Source organism: Plectropomus leopardus, chromosome 7 (genome assembly GCF_026936395.1).
Source record: "Plectropomus leopardus strain MGB_pleo_1.0 chromosome 7, ASM2693639v1, whole genome shotgun sequence".
NCBI classification, from domain to species: Eukaryota; Metazoa; Chordata; class Actinopteri; order Perciformes; family Serranidae; genus Plectropomus; species Plectropomus leopardus.
Genome location: NC_142182.1, coordinates 19,914,251 through 19,938,043, shown reverse-complemented (window position 1 = coordinate 19,938,043; position 23,793 = coordinate 19,914,251). Strand labels below are relative to the sequence as shown.

Genomic DNA, 23,793 nt, shown 5'->3' with positions numbered 1-23,793 from the left:
GGGTGCATTGACAGTACCATATTTTCAAGTATTAGTACACTTAGAAAATTGTTTTTAAAATTCTAGGGAAAACTTTATTTTTAATTACACAAGATATTTAAGATAATATGACAATGATTATACATTTGTATGAACTTTTTTTTATTTATTTATTTATTTATTACTGATTTTTAGGTAATTCATTTTGTTGTTTTTTTTTTTTCAAATTTATTGCAAATTTTGTCATTTCTTTCGTTAGTCATTGCCTTTTTCCGATGTTTTTGAAATAAATCGAGCCAATTTGCTCAGGTTTCAAAGGGTTTATGTGTGTGTTGCATGTTACTGTTGGGTAGTTTAATCTACAGAAATGTATCATATTCTATGAGACGATCTTATGTTTGTAGTATGGCTGTCATACAGAAATTGTTATGATTTTATTTCAAACGAGTGAAAAGGCAATGAGCAACTTGGTAAGAAATCTTCCACAAATTGCAAAAAAAATAGGAGATTTAGAAAATTGTTTCTAAAAAAAAGCAAGGGAAAATGTTTACGGAAAAAGAAAAAAGTTAGGAAAAAACTATATTTGTAATTATAGCATATTTCAAACTATGTTAAAGAATTCATTATATATTTTGAAGCATTTTTCCCACTCTTCACTCTTCAATTCATTTTTTCAATTTTTTTTTAAGTTAGCAGCATTAAACACTAGATGGCAGCACAATGAGTGTTGTCTTTACCACTATTTCTATACACCTTGATATGGCTTACAGATAAAATACATAATTTAGAGTTTAATCAATCTTAGAATAAAATTCATGGTAACCATGATCTTGGTTCGCCAGTCAATAATAATAATAATCAATTTATCTTTTACTTAATACTTGCCCTTAGAGCATACTTTGCTGAAATTGTCTTGATGGTTTTTGAGGAATACATTTTTGGCAATGTATATATATATATATATATATATATATATATATATATATATCATCAATTACATGATTATAACCTTAATATTGATACATGGCTTAGATGTTGAACTCTTAGCCTTGATGGCAGCTCAGGCAGCTTGAGGAGGACTTGTTGGAGCATGTGTTTTCTCTATAACCTTGAGAGCTATGGTCTTCACAGCAGTAAGAGATTCATTACAGGCCTCTGCAATGCGAGATGGAGGCAGGAGGAAGCAATAAGTACCACGATCCTGGAGCTCAAACAAGAAAGCATACTTGATGCCGAGGTCGTATGCCCAGTCAATAGATGCACCAGGAGCCACGTCTGGAGAACAGATGACATTCACGTGTGACAGACTGAATCTTGTCATAATTTTTGCTATAAAAAGAGGCCCTACTTACATATTGTATTTGCTCCAGGGCCATATGAGAAGGTGTTATTGTGATATCTTCTGATATTCTCGGCAGCTTCTTGGGCCATTTCATTCTTTTAAAAAGACAAAAACATTGTTTCTTTTTTATATCGCAAGTGACAGGAATTGACAAGTTGAGTGGGAATTCAGCAACAGTTGACAACCATCACAGTTTCTAAATACTCTGGAGCTGAAAGGACTCTCATAAAACACATCTGAATTTCAGGATCCTACAACTGAGCCTTCCTGTGGAAACATGTAAGCTAAGACTGAATACCACTCACCAGGTCTTGGTAGTTCTCTGGTTCATCAAAGGTGTGAAAGTAGGGGAAGAGTAGCCTCTGGGAGTAGGAGTGGATGCTGAAGAAGAGCTGAACTGAATCCTTGTGATTGCGCAGGAAGTTGACCACGGCTTGCGACTCTGGTTCTGACTCGGGGAATGCACCACAGTAGGTCTCAGAGCAAGGGTCATCAGAGTGTTCCTCCTCTGAAGTACAGAGAATTGCGTTAACCTCTCTGACACTCCCACGTGTGATTGATTACGAAACAGAAGAAAGAGTTTGATTTGTTCATCAGAAAGGAGGGCGAAAACGTACTGCACCAGTTGGTATAGTTGGCATCAAAGTTCCTGTTGAGGTCGACCCCGATGCAGTTGCTGCCGTTAATGACAGAACGGTTCTTCCGCCACATTCTGTCCTGAGACAAATAAAGCAGGTAAAAATCAACAATCTAGTTGTCTTCAGTTACAACTGCACGAGTACTTAAAAATATAGAAAACATATTCTTACTGTTGTCAACGAGTACTCGTATCCATCAGGGTTCATAACAGGCATGATGTAGACATCCATGTTGTCCAGGATGTGAGTGATGTCTTGGTTTATTTTGTAAGATGACAAAGACTGTGCAAGAATGGACATTGATTTAGTGCTGGACCAGTGTAATACTGCTCTGATGGAAAACAAACAAAATATGTTACTACATGACATTCTTACACTATTATATAGTACCATACTATTATATATTACACTAAATATACTCACATATTGTACGAACCATAAGCAGAAAGCATGAGAGATCCACTCTCTGGCATGGATCCCACAGTCAATCCACATTGCTTTCTTATTCGGCTTGTTGTTGAGAGACAACTGAGAAAAAGAGACTTCACTTAGAGTGTGGGTGTAAGAAGAATCTCTCACAAATCATCTTAATGACAGGGATCAATCTAAACCCCTAGATTATTTTCTATTTTTATAAATGACCTACAGGTCATGGAATAAACCTACCAAAGGCACATTTGTATGCAGATGAAATCTAATTTTAAGGATAACTGTTACAAAGACCACTCAACCACATTCGTAAAATTTGATAAGAATCAGGCCAAATGAGCAGGCCCGATTTTTGCTGCAGACACTGCCATCGCTGGGGATTGTGTTGTCATCTTGACCAAGAGTCCTTGAATTTAGAGACATTTTTTTCCTCACCTTTTAAAAAAATTCTAAATCTACTGATTTCTTGCAATTTGTAGAGCATTTCTTACCAAGTTGCTCATTGCCTTTTTCTCCATGGTTTTTGAAAGAAATCACTCTAGTTCGCTCAGGGCTCAAAGGTTAAATATTTGTGAAAGGTTTCTGCAAGCAGCACAAATAAAGTGATGTTGCTCCAGGTTTCAAAGGGTTATTTGTGCTGAATGTTTGCCAAAAACCCTTTTTTATCATCATCGCAGCTTATTGGGCGATCAATGAATTTACCTTCATGACATAGAGTGGTCGCTTCTCAAATGAGGAGCCAATCAGAATTACGTTGACTGTGTCGGGATTCTCCTGATGGGTCATGTTCATCCAGTAATAGATCTGTAATGGAGACAGTGTGTTTTATGTCCAATTATATAATACATCCAATCCAAGAGTCATGTAAATAGGTGTTTTGTGAAGCTCAAGATGCTCAGTTTGACATTGTATCAATGACAACTATTATGAAGCTGGAATCTGATCAGATGAGAAGCATACATCCTCCAGACTGTGATAGCTCTCGTAGAAAGCTGAGCTGCTTCTGTCAGCAGAGATATTCCTCTTCTCCATTTCCACCATCTCTTTGGCATTGGCCACTAACACCCTACAACACACATATAAGTTAATAAAACAACCTCCAATTTAACTGAACAACTATATTTTTAGACAAGCAACATACTCATATGTCATGGCGTGTTTCTGTAGAAGATCCTTGACGGTCTCCACCCTGTTTGCATAAACAAACAAGCGGACCTCAGCTTCTTCTTTGATGTCCTCAGGTGAACCAGGCAGGCATAAGGTTGACTGGGAGAAAATAGGAAAAAAAGATAAGAAAACTCACAAATCCATAAAAAGTTTGAGAAGGGTGCTGGACCCACACAAAGTACAAGCAAAAACAAAGAAAGGTACGCACACTTAAGCTCCCCTTGCAGCTTTTATTGAGCTACTCACAAGTGACGTTTTGAGCTTAACAGCTCCTCTTAAGAAACCAGAGGTGAGAGAGGGCGAGAAAATAAAAATGAGTAGCTCAATAAAACTTGCAAGGGGAGCTAAAGTGTGCGGACCTTTCTCTTCTTTTTCTTGGGAGAAAAAAGGCCACACAATTATTCACAGAGGGAGATAAAAACAAAGAAGCACAATGATGAAAGAAAATTAAATTTCTACCTCAGTGGAAATGTTCATCAAAAGGTTCACTTGCTCCTGTGTTTTCGGAGTGATTAATAGCATTTGGTCTCTGGATAAAAAGAAAAGACTTAGACTTAGACTTAGACACGTTTATTTATCCCACTTGTGGGAAATTCACTTGTCACAGCAGCCGTGTGTACAGAAAATAAAAATATATGTAAAATATCAATATATACAAAATATAAAATATGAAATGTACAATAGTGCAAAAAATAGGCAAAAAAATAGGCATGTGACAAGACATTGGTAAAACAAAACAAGACAAAACAAGACATTGGTAAAATATATTGACCCCTGTGAATGATGTAGACCCCTCTGGGCCAATCAGAAACAAGTACTGTATATCACAATGTTTTTACTTGTATTATTGACAGTGAGATAGATTTAGTTTTGTGTTAATAGAATCAAACTGCTATCATCTCACATGACTTTTTGTTTGCAGTTTTGGCACAAATCTCTTGCGTGGGCGGATTTTTTCACAATTACACAATTACTTTGAAAGTTTTACTTTTGAGACAACATCTTTTTATTTGTTTTCATCAGTGAATTTTATTTTATCTTATTTTTGTTTAATATTCAAGAAATTTTGTTTGATTCTATTGCCACAAAACTAATCCCATACAGTGACAGAATACAGAGGTGAGGCGTATAATTTCAGATGTTTTGTTAAAGTATGTGCTGAATCTGTGGACATTTAATGTACGAGTTCAGGCCCCACAATATACATAGCATGAGAGTGTGTAATTGTACATGTGGGTCATAAGGTATTTTGTTTGTGTAAAATGGTGGAAATTTCAAGGAAATGTATTTATTCTTTTATCTGTAAGGTAGCTCGATCAACTTACTGTGTTTCTGTGCAGTCTCCTGTCTTCAGGAGCTTGTCCAGATTCATTAAGACCAACAAAATCAAAAGAGTCTTCATGGTGTCGGGATCCAGTCTGGAAATGATAGTTTGATCAAACCTTGAAGATAAGAACACATTATTGATTAAAACTGTTTATTTAAAAGTTAAACATTACTTTTTTGAAAGACGTGGGCAGATGGCAGAGGTCTGCCATCAAGGTCGAGAGGGAGTGAGTTATGAGTGTATTTCCGGTGCTAAATTCTTATTAGTTAAAATATTTGTTTCATTTACAAAATTCCACATTAATGTTAAACTGTACAATATTGCTTTTAATGTGTGCAAGCAAAAAGTCAGTGGAGTGAGACCTCCTGCCTGCTCAGAGGTGTTAGATAAATATAAACTGCTGGACGAATACAGAGGAGGAGAGTGATGGTTGTTAAATAACTAACTGAACACCTATAAACACCCTGAAGGAATATAACAGAAAAAATCACTGAGTAATTTATCAGCTAGCCCAAGTAAAAGGACATTTATATTTTCCTATATTAAAGGAGAAACAAACATAAGGGAAATTTAATAAAAAGGGGGATTTTAAAGAAAAATACTGCATGTAAAAAAACAGTAAATACAAAATGCAAAAAGATAGTTCTATTTGCTGTATTCACACTATAAACCAGGGGGAAATCATTTTCAGTGTCAATCTCTCCAGTATATTAAAATCAACACTGAAAATGAAATGCTTTTTTTTTTGTTATTGTTGGCGGTGCACCGAAATGGAGCGGACCCAGCTCCCTCAATTTGGAATGCTTAATCCGCCATGCTGCTGCCCAGAGGTCAACAAACTTGCCAGTGCCATCTCATGGAGCTCTTAGGCTAGAGTCATACAGAGGTCAGAGGCAGAGATCCTTTAAAAATATCTTTATTTAGATTTCAGAGGACACATTGCACAGTAAAACAAAAGCATGACTATGCAGTGAGAAAAGTATCAAATTGTATATAAGATAGAGCAAAATATCAAAAAAACAGAGGTGCCGCTTTATAACTGAATAATAATAATATTTTTCCATTTTTTATAGTAAAAAAATGTAAAGTTATGTTCAGCAACATCTCCATGACTTCAGCATCGAGCATTTGTTGTTGATTACTAACATTGCCAAAATTCATTACTGGAGCCAAAAAGTAAAAATAAAAAAATACAAAAAAGAGGACTAATACGCTGGAATGATCTGGCAGTCATTGTACTATGACGCAGTGCAGCATCACTGTCATGGATGTCTGAGCTTAAGCTAGCAGAGGAAAGACTCAGTGTGTGGAAACGTTCAAGACATTTTTCTTCTTGGCTTTCATGCATTCATCGCACTGCCTATCATGATGTTTTTTCAATTGGTTCAACAAGGTTTTCGTGTTGCTTAGCAGCACAAACAAGTCTTTTGCACTCTTGAGAGTATTTTTATCCTAAATTTGAAATACTTCCATCTTCATGACACCACTTCACTTGATGACAAGTGATGAGGGGATCCGTGTTGTGGACACCTCTTCCAAAGTGCAGGCTAGCTGATAGATTAGGGAGAGCTTAATACGACATGCAGGGGAGTTTTCTATGAGCAAAGCACGCATTTTAAATGTCACAGCTGATCAATGAACTTTAGGAAACTAAATCGTGATTGTGATGAATATTGTATTAAAGACTAACTGAACCCTCGAACCACTATTTTTCAGTTGAAAAGCAATATACAGTATATGGGTGTTTAGTAGAGTTAATGATTGATTCAAGTCCAACTCTTGACATCTGAGTGTCAAGTATTAAAATTATGCATATTGTGTATAAATGCACATGATACTGCCCTACAAAGGTGGAGACCTGAGTATTGCAAAGGGATTTGGCTATTGGCTGATCTTTGTAGCAATGGCCTGCTTTCATTACCAACCGAGCCCCCTGTCGCCACCCCTTCACCGCCCTCTCACCAGTCAACTACTTGAGTGTGTGTGCGGGGGGCAGGGAGGTGCTGTGGATCGAGAGGCAGTGTGGTCTTAACCCTGTCCCAGCCCTTCCCATTTTTGAGACTTCACATTCTAGGGAGGAGGCACTCAGGCCAAAATTGGGTGGTTTGGTTACTCCTAACCTGTGCAGTCCTACACTGACCTTCAATCTACATACATAACTACATAAGTACTACTCCAAACTACTTTTTCTTTTTCTTCTTCTCCTCCTCCCTCTCATGCTCCTTTCTCCTCTTGTCTTTGAGATACCTCTCCCTCCTTTTTATTTTCTCTCTCTCTCTCACCTCTGGTTTGTGACGGTACCGCATTTGTCTTTTTCTGTGGTTGGTCTTCATAAAATCTTTTGTGGAGACCCCGCCACGAATCTCTGTAAGCCACTCCTCCACTGTCCTGCCAAAGGGGTCAGTGGCCTGGCAGAAGGCCTGACGTGTGGGCTTGTGGATGCTGTGACCTGTCTCCCTCGTCATCCTTTTGTTGCACATGCTGCAGGTGTGGTGTTCTTTACGGGGCAGTGTGATCCCGGCATCAATGCTTTCCTGCTGGACCTTCCACCTCCACCTGGTGGTCCTGGGCACATTGTCCAGCATCCACTCTTCCAGGGTGACCCCATCAGATGTGGACTGGCAGAATATCTTGTTTTTGTGCACAAAGTGGCCAAGGACCGACGTGTCCTTGCCACAAGCAGCACACATTCTTAGAGCTTTGCGACCCCTGGAGGTCCCAGGCCGTGAGTCCCGGGCAGCAGGGGCTGGAGTCTCCGTGGTGCACGGGGTCTTGGAGATCTCGGGGGCTCTTTCTGTGCCCAGGCCGTCTAAATGAATCTACACAGAGAAAAAGCTCACAGTTTTACGGAAGTGCAATATGACAAGTGTCTCCATAAAGGTGTATATATGAGTGAAACAACAGCAAATCTGACACATCTATTATTATCAAATCTATGCTGATTTTTGGATAATTGTTTTGTATAAGCAGAATAATGAAGTGCTGCAATGTACTTTTTGAGTGTGCATATGTTGTTGCGATTTATGTATGAAATAGCTAAAGCTAACCTTCTCATATTCCTTTTTTATTTCCAGATTCAGCCATTTAGTTTATCTGGCAGTTGTAAGATTTTTCTTTGGTTTTCTCATAATCGTACAGTTGTATTTGGTTTTTACCTTCTATTTCAGTACATTTAGAGTTAATTGCCTATTGTTGGGGGGGACACACTTGTTTTAACTTGAATTTGAGATATTTCACACTTTATTTTGAAAAACTATTTTAACCCCAACTCCAAAAAAGTTTGGATGCTGTGAAAACTTAAATAAAAACAGAATGCAATGATTTGCAAACCTGTTTTGACTTATGTTCAACTGAATACAGTACAAAGACAAGATGATTAATTTTCAAACTGATAAACTTTATTAACTTGGTTATTTTATAACTTCAATTGATCAACTGTGTGCGGTCTTCATTCTTATTTTGTACTTCATAATGCGCCTCAGTCTTGCCCCTTACATACAGAGATCTTCACTGGTTTTCTGAATCTTTGATGATTTTATGCATTGTAGATGGTGAAATTCATAAATTCCCCGCAATTGTGTGTTGAGTAATGTTCTTAAACTTTTGGACTGTTTGCCTACACAGTTTTTCACGAAGTGCTTAACCTTGCATCATCCTTACTTGTTAACAATTGAGCCTTTCAAGGCTGCCCATTTCATACCCAGCCATGATACTATCACCTGTTACCATTTAACCTGTTTACCTGTGGAAGGATCTAAACAGATGTTTTTGAGCATGTCAAAACGTTCCTAGTCTTTAGTTCTTCCTATCCCAACTTTTTGTTACATATTGCAGGCATCAAAGTCAGAATGAGCATATATTTACAAGAAACAACAAAGTTTCTTAGTTTGAATGTCAAATAGCTTTTCTTTGTACTATATTAAACTAAATATAGACCAAAAAGGATTTGCAAATCATTGTATTTTGGTTTGTTTTTATGTTTAACAGAGTCACGTTTTTTGGAATTGGGGTTGTACTGTACATATACAATGTGAATGAGATAGAAGTAAAATGAATATCATTGATAATATAAGAGAAAGAAAATACCTTTTCCTCCTTTGTTTCCAGTTTCGTGGAGGGGAGGCTAAAGGGTTCTGACAAACAAAACTGATATGTCGGGCTGGACCTTTGGTCCACTGTCCACTCGTCTAGCTCCTCTTTTATAAAGGGCCCCAGGTCTGTCTCTATCTCCTCTGTTTTAAAGGACTGCAAGTCTGTCTCCATCTCCTCTTTTTTAAAGGCCCATAAGCCTGTCTTGGCCTCGTCTTCATCAGTCATGTCTGAATGAGGACAAAAAAGGAAGAGATTAATGGAGCTGTACATTCATGAACATCACCAATCAGAGGAGAGCAAACTTACCAAACAGTATGTTAATGACAAACAACTCAAGACTAAATGCAACTCGAAATGCCGCCACATTGTTGTTTGCCTCTATGCACCAGTCAAGTTCCACTTGACAAGCATGAAATAAATAGATAGCTACACATGTGCTAAATACAGAGATTTTGATTGATTATTATTTGATCTGAAAATAGGCCCACTGTATTTGTTCAAAATTGACAACATAATTTAAGCATGCCAAAATTATCACAGTACACTGAGACCCCAAAAGTGTCAGCTTAGATTTGGTTAATTTTCCAAACAGAAGCATGATTAGTACAGTGAAACGAAAAAATATTTTAATCATTGTTTATACAGTCTCTGATTGTGATAAATTATTTAATTTGGGCAATCATGAAATACATACTAAAAGGATATTTTTGTAGCTGAACTTGTACTCAATACAAAATAGAGGCATGTGACTTTTAAACCATTGCTTGCATTTGTTCAGTCCGTACAGTATTAGGAAAAGTGTTATTTACAGACGAGGTATGACTAAGTACCTATGATCAGACAAAATACACACACACACACACACACGACTGATGCTTAAACAAAAGTGTAACTGTCTATCCTGGACTTCCCTTCAGTTCAAACTTAAATGATTGTGCCCGTTTTCATCTGCGTTTATGTACCGATGTGAGATGTTCAATTACTCAAGTTGGTCTTCAGCTGGGTCGTTGTTCACAATAAGATTGCTAATCCAATGAAACTATAAAACCCATAGTTCCCCTGCGTTAATCAACAGTGTCCCAGTCCTCCATGAGCTGCCCAAATTATCCCTGTTGCCCTGAACCAGTCGACGCGCCTCCTGCACTCCACTATGCCGGCCACCGACCAGTGTTGAAGTAGTGCTTCATCCTGCAGGACCGTGTTTCCTGTGGGCGTCCTCACCGCGCAAAAAAAAAAAAAAAATCGAAACCGAAAGAGTGAAGCCGTTGTCGTGTTATTATTATCACGTGAATTGCAGGGATGGGGCGGACACGTTGCTGCAGCAGAGCTGCTTGTTGCTCTTACTACTGTGTTTCCGCGACTGAACGTCGATACTCCTCTAAATTATGGAGCCATGCAAGCCACTGTATCGTCACCAACACGGTTATGCTAATATTTCACAATAAAAAGCCTCCTTTTAACAGCAAAAGGGATACTGTCGACACTGTCGAAGGCTTTTATCTTGAAAGGGAAACCGGAAATACTGACTTTAAAGAACCATAAGTGCACATGCAGAGATTCACAGTGTGATTTCATGTGTCATGTTCTGTCGACATAAAGTTGTCGGAAGGCTTTTATTATGAAAGGGAAACCGGAAATATTGACTTTTAAAGAAACATAAGTGCACATGCAGAGATTCACTGTGTTATTTCATAATGTGTCATGTTTCATATTTTGGGGAAGGGGGGGACCTTATCTGCCCTCATTCCCTTGAGTATTGGTATGCGGCCCTCTCTTGGCAGGTCTGTTGTGGGGCCACATTTTTCCATCTTTCAGGCTGTCATTTTTTTTGTTTGTTTATTTTTCAATTTTGAAAACTTCTTTTTTTTGTCATTTCACATTTGACTTTTGTGTAGGTCCATTACAAAAGTCCAAATCAAACGCATTTAAATTACAGGTTGTAATGCAAAAATAAACAAACAAAAAAGCCAAGGGGGTGTATACTTTTGCAAGGCACTGTATATAGTATTTCCGACAACTTTTATCACACAATTTAGAATAACAGAAAAATAAATGCATCACAGTGTCCTCACTGCCAGTCTCACTTGTCTGTTGCCACTAGATGTCACTAAACACCTTTAAAGTTAAATTTCCCATCGTCATGTCAATGTTTGATATTCACTCAATGCTGACATATATATTCAGTTGTTGTGCTATAATGTAAACTGACATTATTATCTGTCACATAAGGTTAATATGTAGATCAAATAAACCATAGACCAGACACATGTGATCCCAAAATGATAGCAGCTTTTGGCTCTTTCCTTAGAATGCCTTTTTTGCTTTTGTTTGTTGTTGTTGTTTTGGTTTTAAGAGTTTAAAGAGAATTTGATTGGCAGAAAAAAAGTCATATAATTAGTGATCAGCGCTGAATAAATGGTGCACGTCATGAAAACATGGCTCATAAAAAAACTTTCCTGGGGTGGGCAAATAACATGTTTGGAAGGTTCTGTATCTTTTTTCATCATGACCTTTTTTTCAAATAAACATCTCCGTGAGTTTGTTTTTTCCCTGAGCAGCCGTTCGTCACTGGCGAGATGGATAATTGTTGCGTTAACCGTTCACAGCTGATCAGATCACACTGATAGATGAGAGGAGCAGCTGTTGCCAGTTAATTCAAAGTTTTAGACCCAGCACAATCAACAGTTCAGTTTCACTTTCACAGTGCCTGATGTGCTGCTGCTCTGTCTCTACCCTGAGTGTGTGTATACTATATACAGTATATATAGTGTATATAATATTAATATACTAATATATATTACACATTAATATTATTGATATTTATTTATTATTTGTCTTTTGACTAAATTGTAGCTAAAATTTAAGTGATAAATCTTGTGATTGTGACTGATTGAAAGAAAGAAATTGAAGCTGGTCATTGAGTCCAGTGCCATTTATTTATTTATTTTACTCGATTCTCTTAAATCAGACAATAGTATTTTTTAAGATAGTAATACAGAGTTGGTTTCTGGTCAGAGGCCCCTGTTACCAAGGTCCACCTACAGTCAGCAGACACTCACTGACCTTTGGTGGATGTAAAGTTTTATTTACACAGGAGCAGAAAGATCTGATATTTGTATCGAGGGACAATTGATCTCACAGAGTTAAAGAATCAGATCTTTGGTACAGGGACAAATCCAGTGTCAGAGTGTGAATGGAGCTACAGTAAGGTATGTTCAGGGCAGAGGGGGGCCCAGACAGCAGAAACAAAGACTTAGGTAGATGGAGATGAACAGATGAACTGCGGAGAGGCTGACACATTAGGGATTGGCCAGTTCGTCGGATGTCACAGAGGAAGGCAGGCTGTCCAAGGCTCCCATCTCTGTAACACACAAACATGGATTTCTTAACGTTCAGAGAACTGTACGTTAGACGTGTCACACAAGAAGTTTGATTTTGGTGATCCACCAATTTTTCTCTTTGTGCATGGTACGACTTAAAATCTACTAGGCAATTGGCATGTACTTTTTTGCAGTAGTTTTGTCATTGTTTTGTGTTTATATGCTGCCTTTTATCATTTCAATTATTTAATTATATAGAAAGGGAAGTGTATACATATATGCATATATATAATATTGCTGCCGCTCTTAAAAAATACATCATATGTTTTCTAGAGGTCAGTCTTCATTGTACATACTGCGGCTTTCTGCAGCAAACCCTTTGGTGTTGAACAGGCCTACAGACAATCCTGATATTCAAGTTATGTAAAACAGAAACCATCAATGTACCTTTAAGCTTTAGATAAGACAGGAAGTCAATGATGGTGTGAATGATGTCTCCATCTGCTATTCTCAGAGCACCTGCGGGGGCAAAAAAAAATAGTGCAGCCAGCTGTCATGTCACTGCACAACAAAATCACAGTGTATCAATTAAGAGTAGACAGATGAAGACCATCCTGTTTCTGTGTGTGACAGACAGACCTGTTCTGAAGTCCTCCTCCTGGCCCATGTCCCTCTTGCCAGCCAGACCCGGCTTGTCTCCTAGTGTCCTGTGTCCATCAATTCCATCTGGACAATGAGGAGTGATTACAATTGATACAGTCATACAAACTGTAGATGGGTCAACCTATCATTTGATCTCACTGGTTGCAACCCTAAGCTCAATTAACCTAAAATGATGAAAAGTTAAACTGCAGTTCAACTTGATAGAAGTATTACAGCTATTTAATTAGCCCTTTTGAAACCTGAGCAAATTGACTTGATTTCTTTCAAAAGTATGGGAAGAAGGCAATGTTCAATGAAAGGAAAAATGACCTAAAAATTAGCAAGAAATCAGTAAAAAAAAAAAAAAAAAGTACAACAAAAAACCCCCACAAAAGACAGCAAAAAAGGCAATGACCTGGAAAGACTCCTTGAAAAGTGTATAATTATATTAAAAATGTAATTAAGATGATTTTAAATATAAATGGTTTTTTACTTATTATGTCTTTTTTTTTCCTTAGACATTTCCCCCATAGATTTAAAAAATAAATAAATCTAAATCTACTTATTTTCTTACAATTAGTGAAACATTCCTTATCAAGTTGTTCACTTTTTTGCTATGCCTTTTTAAAATGATTCAAACTAATATGCTCAGGGAAGAAAAGAAGAAAAAAAAATAATGTCAATTCAGGTTTCAAAGGGTAAAGAAAATCTTTCTCAGCTGCTCCAGGTTTTCCCATATTTCAGCTGTGAATAAAATTATGTATATTTACTTGAACTAGAAATACCAAGCTTGTACTTTTTGTCCTGCATTAACGTAACAACAGAAAACATACATTTCCTAGATATCCCGCTGTTTCAGAGGCATCATACATTAGACACACATACATACACATGGCACCTCTCTACCTAATTCTCATGACAAGAGTTAAAGGAGATTATTGTACACTTAGTTATTTCAGCATGGTATTTGGTTTGTAATTGTTTGGTTCAATTTCCAAACTTTTACGGACCACCTGCAGGGCTTGGCTCATGGAATTGCAGTGAAACAGATTTGACCAACAGAGGAAATAAAGAAGCACACATCTAAATAGGATGGACCGCAGCTTTAACACACACGGAAATGCATTTAAAGAAATAATGATAGAAAATTTTAAATAAATAATGGGCTCGGATTAGCCATGGCGATGGGTGCATCATTAGCTCTCAGTGTACAGGCCTATCACAGCGAGATGTCTTTGACAGTGTTCAGAGTCTTTGTCCTATGAGCTCTCTTACAATTACAAATTTTGCAAACACCCTTTTTCAATGTTTGAACGAGTCTAAGTGGTTCATGACAGCTCTGCTATGTCACACACCAGAAAACATTTGTTCTAAACGAACATGTTAACCGGTGAGTTTCTGTCCAGTTTAAATTAAATGTAGTTTATGATGAGTTAACAAGGCAATTATGCAACGTCAGTTTTCTGTGACCGAGCAAAGGTTGAATTCAAAAGGAGTTATGTTGTATTTCTCTGTTTAATAAAGAAAGTAATTAGAAAATTACTTTTCATAACTTTCGGTGGCTGTCTATTGCGCATTTATTAGTCTGAAAAGCTGAAAGGAAGTGGTGCACCTGTCATCCAGGGGTTGTTATTTACTGTAGGAATGAAAAATAAGATACCGCCCAAAGTTTTTGTTGTAAGTGCTCATGCTGCTGTAGCACCAGTGTATACTGTCATATCTTTCTCCGAAGAAAGCAAAATCTGGGTTCCAAAAAAATCTGGGTTCCAAGCAAATGAACAGGAGGAAAGGAAAGGGAGACTAAGCAAAATGCATGAGAGTGACATGGAGGAGAGATAGGGTGGGGGCCTACAGAAACAGCTTCTGCAGAGGGCCCAAAACTTGGTGCTATGCCCCTGCCTCTAATGCTAAAATTATTTATCTTGATGAGCACTGCTATGCCAGTGGTTAACCCGGCACAAGCAGCGCAGGAGAGAGCAGAAATCTAAACATAACTTGTTTATGTTGGTTTCGGTTTCTGGGGGGGGGCGGAAGAAAGGCCAGATATGACAGATACAATAAGAGGCCAGAAAGAGTAGATGTAATTTCAGCCCTTTTTCAGAGTTTGTTTTTTTACTATTTAGTGGGACAACCATGTTAAACAAAATGATAATATAATAATCATGATAAAATAATATAATAAGAAATTAAATATATACTCGGGCCTGTAAATGTAATTGCCGCATATAATAATGTTTTTAAACCATTTCCCAAGTTGTGATGTCTTTGCTTAATTTTTCCGATGTGAGCCCACATTTAAAAGCATCATTTGTTACATATGTCAATAATAATTTTAATGTCTATTCTGTTACATCATACAAATAACGAGAATGCATTTGTCTTGTGTACAGAACAAGCAAGGAGATATGTCATTGCTACCTGGATAGATTATAGAGTTGCAACACAGGATGCAGATCCGGGTAATATCTCCAAACAGCACTGAGTGATGTTACCGTAAAAATACCTGTTTTTTTTTTTTTTTTGCTTTTCAGAAAAACAGATGCTTAGCTCTGTGAAACAAATTTAATAATAACACATCAGGAGAGGTACAGACTGGGGCTGAAATGGGAATTAAAATGTATATTCACCAGAAGACAGAAAATATCTATCTTATCTGTTTGGTTTTTTTTTCATTTGTCTCTCACCAGTGTTTTTCAAGTATGTGTATTTATCTTTTAAGTTCCCACAGCCAGTCCACAACTTTAAATTATGAGTGGTCATAATGTGTGGTTGAAGAGGAGGGATATTAAGTGGCTGGAAGTGTTTGACTCATCTTATGGGCTTCCTCATTAACTTAAGTAGTGCTTGAGTTTGTGTATGTGTTGACCTATAAGACCAATTAAAATGCATGACAACGGAGTTATCACAGGAAGTGAAAATAATGTATTTTAATGGTTTTGTGTTTCAAGTCTAAACTGATCCTCCTGTCTCAGTGGGCCCGTAGTGCTTTGGTTGATGTGATGTGTTTTTTGTTTTATCATCAAACTTTTTATGCAGTATGTCGGTAATATGTAGTATTTTTTCTTAAGCATGTAAAACTTCTTTAATTGAGATTTTAAACACTTTTTTAACACACTAAAATGGTATATATATATAAAAAAAATAGGTGAAAAAACAAAAAGTTGGTAAAAAATAAATAAATCAATAAATCAATAAAATAGTTTACAATAATTACACAAGTAACATTATAAATATAGTTTTCCAGATATAGCTGTATTGTTTCATATTTATTAACCTTTAATGATAACTCCCTCTCTTTCTTTCACTGTCTCTCTTTTAAAATTAATACACTAAAGTAAATATACTTAATAATGTTATATTCCATTTCTGCCGAAATATATCCCCTTAAATCCTACACACTGGATGTTTAAGTTGTCTTAACTTCCTAGATAAACGGCTTCTAACATCAAAATAAACCAACAGAAGCTGGTGTACACAAATCTGTTTGCAAACAGAGAGCTCACATCTTCCTCAGACGTGAGTGAAGCTAAAGTGTGTGAGTGTGTACTGTCAAAATTTTGACAGTGCTTTCAGCATATTATCCAGACACCAATAACCATCCTTTGCATCTGCATGAAACACCCCTGGACAGCATCAGCTGAGAACCTGGCTGGACAGAACCAGTCACGGTGTTATTATTCGCCGCTGGACGGCACCTGCTGCAGCAGTCTGATATACAGACGGGTGGCGTCACTTGAGAATGCACCAGGCAGAACCTGTCATATCTGCATGATACACGACAGGATGAAACGCTGCCAGTAAGGACATAATATAAGGAGCATAAGGGCTTCTATAGGGCAGGTGGAAGGAGCAGTGGATGGGTCCAGCAACCCCAGACTTTCATGCGGGAGTCTGGTTTTCGTTTTCTGTCTGAATGTGGTGTTTTTTTCTACACCCTATCATGTGCCTTCCTCACCTAATCTTAACCATACCTAACCCTATGCTTTAAAATATTGTATAATATATATATGTGTAATATATATACTCCAGGTACCTCTCCATTGTGAGTTTTAGATGCTCAGGGATAGTGTGTCAATCCGCTCAGTGTACAGTGTAATCCCACAATGCCACACCTTCCCTCACCCAACAGACACAAAGAGATTTTCTTTGCTTTATAGCACAGAGAGAAATGCAGTGTTTGGATGCGTAAGCGCAGGCAGCAGTAGGATGACGGTTGTCCTCCCCTGATGAGTGACAGAAGCAGCTAAGAGGCGGGATGTTTGGACAGAGCAATTCACTGGCCTGACACCAAGGCCCTGCAGCGGCCGTATGTTTCTATCTTACATTGAGTGACCAGCTCGTCTCTGCCTCTGGTTGTGGGAGAATCCTTTATCTGAATTAGGTGATCAATACGACCTGAAACACAGGATGAGGCAGGAGCAACCTTTACCTGGGCTTCACACACACTCATACACACACACACACACACACACACACACACACACACACACACACACACACACACACACACACACACACACACACACACTCAGTTGCCAGAAAATGTTGGCAGTGTACGTTTCTACAAACCATAAATACATTACTTTTTTACACTACGTTTTTAAAGTGACGTAACATATGAGCCGATTTTGTCTTCAGGGGGGGGAGGGGATGGTGACAAATGATGCCTGCCAAGCTGCAAACTACTGTTTGAGACCAATAGCAGCAATACCTGTTGTGATTTAGTGAGTCTTTGCTGTGTTTCCAGCAGCTTTTTAGGCTCCAACAGTGTTTTGGGGCTTTTTTGTAGCGACTTGACGCTCTTTTCAAGCAGTGATAGTGGCATGAAAAAATTTGCTTTTTACCAAAACATTGCTGTATTTCCAGCTGTGTTCACTTCTTTGACAAAAACGATAATAAAAATTATTCGGCAGTGACCTTTTTTTTCCTTTTGTCTTTCCGAACAAAACGATGGCCAGCTAAAAAGACATCTTAACAAGAAAGACTATGACAAGATCTTTGTTTCATTTTCACTGTCGAGACATTGTGATGAAAATATAAGTGGTGGATGACATTTAAAATGAGAGGAAATAAGAACAGACGGCCAACAAAAAATAATGTCTATGTGTTTTTCTCACACAACCTGTCACCTTGATTATAATATCGTGTTTCGTATTTCGTAAATAACGTATATTAGCCTAATTGGATTAGTTTAAATAGGAAAAAAACATCTTGACTAAAGGTAATAACTAAAAGTTGACTAAATGTCATTATTTTTTGTCAACTTTAAAGTTTGGAGTCTTAGTCAACTAAAACTAGACTAAAAGTATAAATGATCAAAATGACTAAAATGTGACAAATCATAACAAAGTGGTTTTGTGCCTAAACCTAATCTCGAAGTTCTAACGTATCCACTACATAATAACATGTAAATAAATGTATCGATGATTTGCAGAAACAATGGCATCATTTTTTTCTGCTGAATAGTTTAGATACACACATGCACGCACACACACACACAAAGGAACAACATTTCTAGGGTTGTGGACTGATTTAGACCCCTCAGTTTGGTAAGAACACACATACACACACGTACACACAAACCATCTGGACAACCAATGTTAACGGTAATGAGACTATTGTTAAATTACACTAAATTAACTGACACAGTGGAGACAGTGGACAGGGACAAAGAAACAGAACAGCACTGATTCACAGAAGATGAGCTTGACCTTTTCTGGTGTAAGTTGTTTTACACAGGCAACATTTTCAAACACTACAGGTGAGCTCCGATTAGTCACAATTCTCTGACTGGGAGATTGAGAGACTGAGGAGATTGATACAAACCTAATACCTGTCCATTGTTTTTCATCCTGGACCCTATTTTCTCGTGTTTTTGTGTCTCAGAGACTAATGGAGACAGCGTTTTTTTTAAATGGTCCAGTATTGAGAGAGAGACCACAGAAAATCTCTACTGGCAATTGGGAACTGTCGATTTACATCCACTAAAGGTTCTTGTCTTTGCCACTGACAGGCTCAAATCGTGATATTGAGTGGCTGACAGCATTAAGGAAAGGGTCCTGCACAACTGCATAGTGAATTGTATCAAGCCACCGGTCAGCTGGTCAAGTCAAACTTGGGCAGTTTATGGAAGAGACAACAAAAACAAGCAAATTAAACGACTGAGCGATCATGACAGTGACAACGAAATGGTGTTCACCGTGGAGACAAAGGGATACTTTAATGAACTGGAGAAGCGAGGAGAAGAACTGCGGAGGGAGACTGTCTCTGTCTCAGAGACATGAGACAGAGAGGGGACATTTCTGTGGGAGCAGAAGCTAGTTGTAGACTGTAAACACATGACATATTTCTAAATAACATGATGTCAGGATTACACACTTTATTGGTTTACTGGTTATTTTACTGGTTGCTTGATGAGTCATTTCATTTATTTGTTGGTATTTAGCGTAATTTTACCTGATGGTTGGTTACAGCAGTGCTCCTCATTGACTCTGTTGTTTATTTGGTGGTGGTTTAATTTAGAAATGTGAGGTTTAGTCTCAGTCAGATTTTGTGACCGTATTTTCTGACCAAAAAGCCAATCTGCATTATAATACTGCACTAATCAATTAAAGATATGGAAGTTATACAGTCGAGAAAATGTAACACCAAAGGAAAGGGCTTTGTGACGAGGAGCTAAAGTGGAGAAAATACTCTCAAAACAGCATCCACTTGGACTGATATAGATTTATTTTCAGGTAGGCCTTTTTTAAAGTGGCGAAAATACGTCTTGATATCAACCCCTCTTTGCAGCAGGGTCCCGTCTGTTTCTGCAAACTGGGAGTGCGCCGACTCCCAGCTACTGTACATAATACATTAACTATACATAAACAGTCCCACTACAAAATCCCAAACTATCCATTTAACCACAGTGTTGAAACATAAAGTTTTATGATATTTGCAACATGATAACATGCAAATGTAACATTCCTGTGGTTGAAAATGACAGAGAAATGTTTTGGACATACTGGAAGCACATGGTGACTGCTGTGAGAGCATATGATGATTTTTAAGATGTCCCAAACTACATTTCCAGATGTGTCAAAGTGAGTTTTAGGGTAATAACTTAAATACAGTGTAAAAGTGGGCTGTGTGTGTGTGTGTGTGTGTGTGTGTGTGTGTGTGTGTGTGTGTGTGCAGTCAGTACTTACGGGGACCTAACAGGTAGCCAGCGCTGTTCAGTGTCCAGCCACGTTTCTCCTTCGCCTGCAGAGTCAACAGACACACAGTGATCAGATCATCGACAAGACAAACAGGGAAATTGTCATGTTTTGGTGTTTCTGATGTCTTTTCTTTCATCAAGTGAGTCTCAAGTCTTTTAAAATATAACATTCAGGTTCATGTTCAGTGTACATTTTTAAATGAATTATCAGTCAATGATTTCCATGATCATTGTGCTACATATTGTTCAGACATCTCAGCACAGACTTAACAGCCAGAGTGTGTATTTTCATATACTATCATTAATTGTTTTTCAGAAGTAAGCTGTTTGTATTCACTTGTTCTGGTTTAAGAATTTTTGTGGCAGTTTCTGACAAAGATGCATCATTAATTAACACCTGGCTCAATGTCAATTTTCTTGCGCTGCATTCAGAAACCCTTTAATTAAACCTCTAAACAAGAGTAAATTGGTTTGACTTCCTTCAAAAACCTAAAAAACATAATGAGCAATTTGTCAAGAAACAAACAAAAAATTATCAAAAGGTGACAAGGAAATTATCTGAAAATTAGCTAGGGGTAATAGTAGATGTAGATAATTTTAGATGGGTAATTTTCTTGTAACTTTTTACCAGTTTCTTGCTATTTTTTGGGCCATTTCTTGATGTTGCTTGCTGACCTCTCCCGATGTCTTTGAAAGACATCAAGCCAATTTGCTAAAATGGTGAACCTGAATTGTAATAGTAAATAAACAAATTACAACCTCAGTGTCATTTACCAGGAGGAAAACATCCACCAGTTATGCCAAATCACCTAATAAAAGCATCATATTACAGCCGAACAGGTTACAGACTGATACCTGTGGAAGGTGGCTTTGCCTCTTTACATACAAATGTGCTGGCATTACGCTTATTGTGAGGATATATCTGACTTTTGGGAACAACACTTCCACATCTATTTTTACTGCTATTCACAGTATAGCATTTTGACATGTATACCTGATGGTATTTCCCTCTGTATGTCTTGTCATTGCCTCTCTTGCTGAAACTGTTATTATAAACTAAATTGAAAATCTCGTACTTTTTATATTATTTTACAGCATACATTAATTTATTTTTATATTTTAATTTGAAATCTTGAGCGATATCACTTTTCCTTTGCTGCTTTCAGACTTCACAAGTAGGCTACGTCAACCTTTAACAAATTGGAGCAACTTGTTAAGAAATGTCTAGGGAAAAAAGAAAAAAAAAGCTGGGGGAAAACTATATGTATAATTATAATTATAGTTATTACATATTTAAAATGATGTCACAGAATTATTCCAATTTTAAGCACTTTTCCAGGTCATTTCCTCTTTTTTTCATTTTTTAAAATTTATTGTACGAATTTTCAGGTAATATTCTTGTACTTGTTACAAATTTCTTGCTGACTTTTGGGTCATTTCTTCCTTCGTCGCTCATTGCCTTGTTGCCATGCCTTGTTTGAAAGAAAACGAGTTAATTTAATTAATTTATTTTTTGAAGTTTCAAAGGATTAATTCTATGTCGTTTATTTGTCTCGTTAACATTGTTATTTTGGATTTTTGTATCTGAATAAATCGTCACCTGAGTATAAACGAAAAACACATGTTTTAAATAAAGTTGCGTTGAATGTTAAATTTGAGCAACTTACCCCAATGACCAAGCCGATGGTCTCAGACAGAGTTGCGCAAAAGATGAGCGACACGCAAAAAATCCCAAAGCACTTCTGCATCTAAGAAAAAGAGAGAAAAACAACCTTAACATCATCACTTAATGAATGAATGAATTACTGAAGATGAATCACCGGCGAACATTCAGAGAAACTTTCTCCATCGTTAGTGCGCAGTTTGGGCGAAACTTCAGACAGTAAGTAAAGAGAAGAAACTTCAGGAGTCACTCACCTTTGATGAGACCGTCCCGCCTGTTCGCTCTGAATCAGCTGCTCGGGTTGCTCGCAGTGAGTAGGTGTCAGTGGTTCGGATGAAATGAGGACTCCGTCCACCTTTTATGGCATTGGAGCGCGAGCGCGCTGCTGTCAGCTCGCGTCAGCAGCTCCCTCCTGCAGACAGGATGGGCAGGTCACGAACACAACGCATAATGAAATTCAATAAGATCATATAATGCCATCATCAGATTTTTTCGATGTCGCCCTCGGAGACATTGGATTGATTTTTTTTTTTTTTTAAAAAAAGGGGGGGAAAATACGTTTGCGCTGTTTTTCAGTTCTGATCTGGTGTGTGACTCTTAACAAGCACGTCCCAGCTTCCACAGAGCACATGGTCAATAACTCTGATCCTGTCAGTGATTAATGTGTGTTCATTTTTGCGTTAATTTCTTATTGGTTTGAATTCGTGCAAAACATGGCAAGAAGGCAATGAGCACTGAAAGGAGAAATGATGAAAAGAGCAAGAAATTAGTAACAAGTGCAAGAAAACTACCAGCGAATCAGAACATTATACAACATAATTTAAAATCTGTAATTGTAATAGTTACAAATATAGTTATTTCCTAGTTCCTTTTTTTTTTACTTGACATTTTCCCCTGGCATTTTGCAAATCATTTTCTAAATCTCGCCAACTACATTTCTAAGAATTCATAGAACATTTCTTACCAAGTTGCTCATTTTTTGCATTTTGTCAATCCAGGTTTCAAAGGCACATTACAGATAGAATATAGTAATATATTCTGGTCTTATTGTCATAGGCCTAATAGTAGTACTCCCAAATTACACTCATGTTTAAAGTCCCCATTGGGCAAGTCTGTTACAAAGAAATGCTAGAAGAATCTAGACCATCACAGCCTGGAAATCAAGTTCAAATGATCAGATCAGTTTATCACGTCTCATGTAGGTAAATATACATGTACAAAAGAATAAGCTTGTAACCAGAGGGAATAGAATTCTGAATCAAGGCCTTAAAGGAAAATCACAAGATTATCATATGTGCAAAACACATATGGTCACATGTGAAATATGTGGGACACATACTTTTCACATGTGAAACATGTACTTTACACATGGGAAATGTGGATTTGGAACATTTTTGCAGTGTTATGTGTGACGCCCATGTAGATTTCCGTACGAAACCTGTGGTGACCTTTTATTTCACGTTTCATGTTGCAACATGTTTCCTATGTGTGATCACATGAGAAAATCGTGGTTTTTCTGTAACCCCATGGAAGTGATCCATTTGGCCAATGGGTCAGTACCACGGACAGCGCATTTTCTTTTTTATCTGTGAACTGTGACACCAGATCTTCTGTGATCTGGACAAACCCTTTAAAAGTTGAACATAAAGAATAACTGTGTATTTAATGTACATGGGTTCACAGCCTCTGTAACTGTTATTGGATTAGATTATCTTCTAAATACCTTAGAAGATTTTTGTAGGGATTTTAATTTGGTGTTATTTAATTTATATGAGCTGTGCAAGTGAAACATTAAACATCAGCTTTCTCTTCCTTTAACAGGAATCAGCATGACACACACTGTGACACATGTTACTGACGAAATCAAATAACATTTGGTCTGAGGGAGGCTCAGGAGAAGCCGCTGCTAAAGCTTTAATATTTTCTTGACACCATGTTGGGAGCAAATCTGCCCATGATAGTAATAATCAATTCTAATAACATGCAGTTAGTT

General features: G+C 37.5%; 3 protein-coding genes across 4 annotated transcripts; all 3 read right to left on the bottom strand.

Moving 5' to 3' along the window:
* Positions 1 to 48: 48 nt before the first annotated feature.
* Positions 49 to 5,034, bottom strand: LOC121950552 (carboxypeptidase B2-like). The gene is made up of 11 exons (XM_042496586.2): positions 4,881 to 5,034; positions 4,015 to 4,084; positions 3,530 to 3,654; positions 3,349 to 3,454; positions 3,091 to 3,192; positions 2,383 to 2,487; positions 2,131 to 2,241; positions 1,939 to 2,038; positions 1,627 to 1,829; positions 1,332 to 1,416; positions 49 to 1,254 (listed from the first exon to the last, which is right to left on the bottom strand). Exons 1-11 carry the CDS (start codon positions 4,955 to 4,957, stop codon positions 1,040 to 1,042), a joined length of 1,299 nt encoding a protein of 432 aa, XP_042352520.2. The 5' UTR covers positions 4,958 to 5,034; the 3' UTR covers positions 49 to 1,039.
* A 748-nt stretch (positions 5,035 to 5,782) lies between these two features.
* Positions 5,783 to 10,372, bottom strand: LOC121950146 (uncharacterized). The gene is made up of 3 exons (XM_042496064.2): positions 9,937 to 10,372; positions 8,969 to 9,201; positions 5,783 to 7,701 (listed from the first exon to the last, which is right to left on the bottom strand). Exons 2-3 carry the CDS (start codon positions 9,197 to 9,199, stop codon positions 7,063 to 7,065), a joined length of 870 nt encoding a protein of 289 aa, XP_042351998.2. The 5' UTR covers positions 9,200 to 9,201; positions 9,937 to 10,372; the 3' UTR covers positions 5,783 to 7,062.
* A 1,556-nt stretch (positions 10,373 to 11,928) lies between these two features.
* On the bottom strand, positions 11,929 to 22,119 carry gal (galanin/GMAP prepropeptide). 2 transcript variants are annotated; one of them, XM_042496870.2, is made up of 7 exons: positions 22,055 to 22,119; positions 21,805 to 21,885; positions 20,127 to 20,181; positions 17,260 to 17,331; positions 12,934 to 13,020; positions 12,742 to 12,813; positions 11,929 to 12,335 (listed from the first exon to the last, which is right to left on the bottom strand). In XM_042496870.2, exons 2-7 carry the CDS (start codon positions 21,883 to 21,885, stop codon positions 12,274 to 12,276), a joined length of 429 nt encoding a protein of 142 aa, XP_042352804.1. In that variant the 5' UTR covers positions 22,055 to 22,119; the 3' UTR covers positions 11,929 to 12,273. The 2 variants fall into 2 exon arrangements, with proteins under 2 accessions (XP_042352804.1, XP_042352805.1); XM_042496871.2 differs by lacking the exon at positions 17,260 to 17,331.
* Positions 22,120 to 23,793: the final 1,674 nt, after the last annotated feature.